This window comes from Vollenhovia emeryi, unplaced genomic scaffold (assembly GCF_000949405.1).
Source record: "Vollenhovia emeryi isolate VEMERY1.0 unplaced genomic scaffold, V.emery_V1.0 DF939359.1, whole genome shotgun sequence".
Lineage (NCBI taxonomy): Eukaryota > Metazoa > Arthropoda > Insecta > Hymenoptera > Formicidae > Vollenhovia > Vollenhovia emeryi.
The window spans coordinates 56,868-62,489 of record NW_011967007.1 but is presented as its reverse complement, the minus strand read 5'-3'; the positions used below and the strand labels follow the sequence as shown (position 1 = coordinate 62,489).

At 39.0% G+C, this 5,622-nt stretch overlaps 1 protein-coding gene across 1 annotated transcript in view; it reads left to right on the top strand.

Moving 5' to 3' along the window:
• Positions 1-5,622, top strand: part of LOC105558288 (protein Skeletor, isoforms B/C) — a 28,393-nt gene that overhangs the window by 16,805 nt on the left and 5,966 nt on the right. Inside the window, exons 7-10 of the mRNA XM_012005878.1 lie at positions 2,330-2,429; positions 2,596-2,780; positions 3,106-3,402; positions 4,840-5,123. Coding sequence (XP_011861268.1) covers positions 2,330-2,429; positions 2,596-2,780; positions 3,106-3,402; positions 4,840-5,123 — 866 coding nt within the window. The remainder of the gene's footprint in view (positions 1-2,329; positions 2,430-2,595; positions 2,781-3,105; positions 3,403-4,839; positions 5,124-5,622) is intronic.

Genomic DNA, 5,622 nt, shown 5'->3' with positions numbered 1-5,622 from the left:
ACCGTCTCCTGCATCCTCATTCGCTCAAACGTATAAATTTCTTTGTCGGTAACTATTGTTACTTTGTACCTCGGTACATGATATTTCTCCTTAGTTTAACCCAATCTACCGCTATTTGCAAAGTGGCTACTTTTGCATCAGACACCCTGTATATCTACGCGGGTGATATATAACATAATATACATGTATATATACGTATACACACATATACGATTCACGCGCGCATGTGTGTACTATATTTTTGATATTTTTGTACCCATTCTCTATATACTTATTATGTATTATACATGAAATAAACATATTTTTTACAATTCTGAGCTTTGCGTATATCCCCAAGCGCACGGAAAAAAAATATATATTGTATCAACACGATCAACGTAGTTGAAATAAAATCGTTGAAACAACATCAGTATTAACCCTTTAAGGACCGATGACAAAGATCTTTGTCATGAAACATTTTACTGCGCCTAAGTCCAGGCGTGTTCTTGATAATGAAAAAGGATGTTACTAGATGTATTAAAGTTCGCTGAATACGATCACGCAGTCAGTTTTTCCATTTTCCGCATCATAAACAAAACGCGGCTACTCGGAAAACGGTCTTTTTCCGACTTTCTGCGAATCTTTGTCGTGAAACATATGACCATCCTGAGGCTGAAAAATCTAAAAAAAAATGAATTCTGGTGGGAACTTATGTTTTTTTGGGTTGTTGAATATGAATTTGACGTGAGATTTTCGAAATTCAGAATGGCTGAATCAATATGGCGGGGTCAGTACTGTTGACAACACGGGTTTTTTTCGAACAAATATTATATGTATGACTTTGCTATTACTTTTACAGAGATTTTCAGAGGTGCTGAATATGAATGTTCCATTATAATTCAGAAATTGACATTGGTGAATCTAATATGGCGGATTGTACAGGATGTTTCAAAAAAGTTTTTTTTAAATTCCAACATGTCCAACAATCCAGAATTCCAACATGAAATTCGTATTCAGTACTCGCGAGAACCTGAATTCGCGAATAATTTGTAGTTGGAAAACCTAAACGTAGAGTTCGAGTGAATTTATAGGTATTCTTCCCGAAAATACGGGATCTTGATCAATTCGCCATATTGAATCCCCTGATGGAAAAATTTTGCTGAAAACGTAATGAAATTTGCTGAAATTTGGTTGAAAATCTCTTGCAATTGACCCAATTTCATTATCATTTCAGCAATATTTCATTAAAAAATTTATTTTCAGTAAAATTCTGCAAATTTCATAATATACATTTCAAATTTTTTTCACTAATTTTTAGTAATATTAATTAACTTTCATCTAATTTCACAGTATTTCATTGAATTTCATAACGAAACTTATGATTTATTTTGATATTATCAGGGATACCCTGATGGAAAAATTTTGCTGAAAATGTAATGAAATTGATGAAAAGTGAAATGAAAGTTATTGGAAACTTGTTGAAACCATTTCAAAATAAATCATAAGTTTCGTTATGAAATTCAATGAAATACAATTAGATAAAAGTTAATTAATATTACTAAAAGTTAGTGAAAAAATTTTATAACTGTATATTATGAAATTTGCAAAATTTTACTGAAAATAAATTTTTTAATGAAAAATTGCTGAAATGATAATGAAATTGGTTCAATTGCAAGAGATTTTCAACCAAATTTCAGCAAATTTCATTACGTTTTCAGCAAAATTTTTCCATCAGTGTCTGCTATCGTGAATTTCGGGAATTCAACATGAAATTCGTATTCAACATCACTAAAAACTCTCAAGTACAGATTTTCAGCGAAATATGTCGGATTTTAATTTTTGGGACTTTAGGCCCATTTTATGGATTTGGTTCGGTCCTTAAAGGGTTAACGAATGAAAAACATCAGATAGTTGTTTTAGTAATCTAGATATTTAGTTCGATTCTTAAAATTAAAATCCATAGCAAATACAATCGAGTGAATTATTTGTGTTCGTGGCAGCCCGTGACGTTAACGTTTAATTCAAGCAACTTTATTTTTTAAGATTTAACAGCATTTTTTGCCGTGCATGATTTTAACGAACAATAACTGTCTATTAACATTCGACTACTTATTACTCAATTACTTGAATTACTTTGTTTCGAGAGTCGTTCTCGTGCGAACGTTACAATTAAACGGAGCGTGAAATATCGAATAAATAAAAGAAGGAAGAAACGTTAATTAATTTTAACGTTTACGAGAACGGCTCCACCAGAAGGCAGTCTGCAATGTCGGGTAAATTGGCAGTAAAGTACCGCTTGAGCGTGCACGTGTCAGCGGCAGATAAAAATCGGACGGTGATGTGATTTCAGTCGAAGCTTAACTGCGAGGTCCTCGAGGACAGCTTGGCCTTCGAGGTACGATGGGCCGTGGCCGGAGACAGCATTGTCGTCCAGCTCGTTGCAAAGCTAGGTAAATATAGACAGCCGCGTTGAAAGCCGCGGCTTCGACGCTCCTCGGGACGAAGAGACGTTATTCGAAAAGTGCGTGGAGCTGGAGAGGAGAAACGTTCGTCTAACGTTAAACGCGAGTCTCTCACATGAGTCCGCGACTACAAAGCCGAATTCTGTCACGACAGATGCCGGACAATACATGTCCTTCGGAGTATCCGCGGACACGGAGAGGAGCACGATGGTCGGCGGGGACGTCACCGTGGCCTGGGTCGACAAGCAGACCCTGCAGGGATACGCCATCGATTACTTCCTGGACGCCAAGTCCCAGTGCTCGGGACGCCGCGGTAGCTGCCCGGACAGGCGTATACAGGTAGACGAGCGTGTCGGACTTAGGGCCTGAACAGAATTGGCTATCTTGTATTCTTAAGATACGAGACATGTGCGTTACCTTAAGCCAAGGATTAAAAACATAAAACATTGTCTTAGGGCCAGTTTCACAAACGTTGATTAACTGCTAACCAAAAGTTAACTGATTCTCCGTCTCTTCTAGATAATAAGATAGAGAAAGATAGGGAGTTGACTGAACTCTGGTTAACAGTTAACAGACGTTTGTGAAACTGGCCCTTTTAAGAGTACATATGCTTTGGTGAAGGTGAACTGTTTCTCATAGCGAAATATGACCCGTTCTCCCGCAGGAGAACACGGACTCGGTGCGGCTGTTGAACGCGGCGATGGTGAACGGCTACAGTATCGTCACATACCAGAGACCGCTGAAGGCCAGCGACGAGCTGGACCGGCAGATATTGACGAATAGATCGCAGGCTATAATCTGGGCGATCGGGCCGCTAAACGAGCGGCAGGAGGTCAGTTTTCACAGCCATTATCTGAGGACTGATCGGTTCATCGAGTTCGGCAGACCGCCCGCGTGGAATTGCCCGATGCCAGATCAGGAGCCTCCCCACGATGTTAACGAGACGGCGGGCAGCAATCAGGTAAGCGGCGGAGCGTAATCGAAAGCGTAATTAACACGTTCGCTACTTCCGCGATCACGCGTGACCGGCGCCTGACTTTTCCGCGGCGCTCTGGCGCGAACGGTCGACGCTGTCCAAGTGCGTTTTAAAGCGCTTTCTGGAAAATAAATATCATTTAACACAAAATTCTGAGTGGCACGAACAATGCAAGGTAAAAAGCGACTTGAGACACGCTCTTCATCGGGACATAGTCTTATTTAATCATACACTCATTGTCAGTAAAAAAAAGCGGTACACCTAAAATTTGTAAAAAAATCACGAAATTTCGTTTCGAATGACGATAACTACGCGAGTAATAATGATAGAAAGGTTTCTAAAAAAAGAAATTGAAGCTTGAAATCTCTACTTTAAGAATTGACATGTCAGAGTTTTGCAATAATTTTTTTCAAAATGGCGGATGACAAAACGAAAGCATACGAAATTGAAAATTTTCGTCCGAGTTTGCGACGATCCATGGCGAGAGGCAAGTATTGCAACTTAATGGGATAAAAAGCACGCGATGGTACAGAGTCTCCCCTTCAAAATGCTTTTTTACTCGTTTCGATACGATGATTTTTCGCTGAGATATGTGCATTTGAATAAAAAGGCCGGTTTTTACTTTAAATGCGCATATCTCAGCGAAACATCATCGTATCGAAACGAGTAAAAAAGCATTTTGAAGGGAAGACTCTGTACTATCGCGTGCTTTTTATCCCATTAGGTTGCAACACTTGCCTCTCGTCGTGGATCGTCGCAAACTCGGACGAAAATTTTTCAATTTCACATGCTCTCGTTTTGTCATTCGCCATTTTGAAAAAAATTATCTCGCAAAACTGATGTATCGATTCTTAAAGTAGAGATTTCAAGCTTTAATTTCTTTTTTGAAAAACCTTTCTATCATTCTTACTCGCGTAGTTATCGTCATTCGAAATTTGGTAATTTTTTGACAAACTTTAGGTATACCGTTTTTTTTTGGACTGATTGTATTACGCACTGTTTTAGGCTTTCGATGGAAATTCTATTGCGACGTATGGTGAGCAAAACTCGCTGAACAACGTGTTAATTCGTCGTGTCAGAGTCGCGAGTCTAATTGTTATAAGTTAGGGAAGAAAAATTGTTCTGTACTCTCTAAAAGTCAATCAGTGGATTATCATTGATTTACAGTTATAAATATACCCCTGCAATTTTCAGTAGTATCCCAGTGAGAAATGATTCGTCGATCGATGTCGAAACGATGTCGAATCGACGTCGTTTTGACATCAATCGACGAATCATTTCTCACTGGGATATTCATAACTGCAAATCAGTGACTATTCACTGTTTTCAACGAAAGTTCACCGATTGGCTTTTAAAGAGTACATAATAATATTGTTTTCACTCTGGTACTGATACTATCTTTTGGAAAATACATTGAAATAGGCCATCGTCGTCACGAGAAGGCCGCAACGTGTACCGGCGACTCCTGCACCGGCTTCAACGAACGACGCTTGGGAGATACCACCGATTCAGTGTTACGAGCCGGACGACGGTATCTTCTACGCGCAGCTGGGACCTACCGGAGGAAAACACGGCTACCCGGCTATTACCGGTACCGAACCAGACGATAATCTCGATGCGAGGGATATCGTCTCTCGACTTGAGTCAAAAAGTTCTGTTCCGCGTAACGTGATTTACACATGCACGGAATTTATCCTGAAAATCGTGTAATCGTGAGAAAACGTGGAATTTTTAAGAACTTAATGCGAGTTTTTTGAAATTTTACTAGTAAAATGTATACTAAGAATACATTTTGATAAAATTTTACTACACATTTTACTAAAATGTCTAATAAAATTTCAAAAAACTGTCAAAATATTACAATGCTCAATCGACAGAGAAAATCTCTCCCTCGATACAAAATTAGACTTCGCTAAGTAATTTAAAAATCTAATCGGCGCTGCTTTCGTAAACACTGTAAGATTTATTTATGTCTTACCTTTTACGTAGAAAGTATGTGAAACGGATTGTATATATTTTTTTTATGATACTCGTCACATAGTTTTGGAGATTCGGGGCACATTTAGACTTTCGCGAAGCTAATCAAAATTCGCACGGCACTCAATCCGCGAAGAAAGTCCTCGCGCGAGTCGCAAGAAAGCCACATCGCGTCTGCACTCCAAACCGGTCTTCGCTTCACTTTCTCCAGGTCACGTTGGCTGGGGG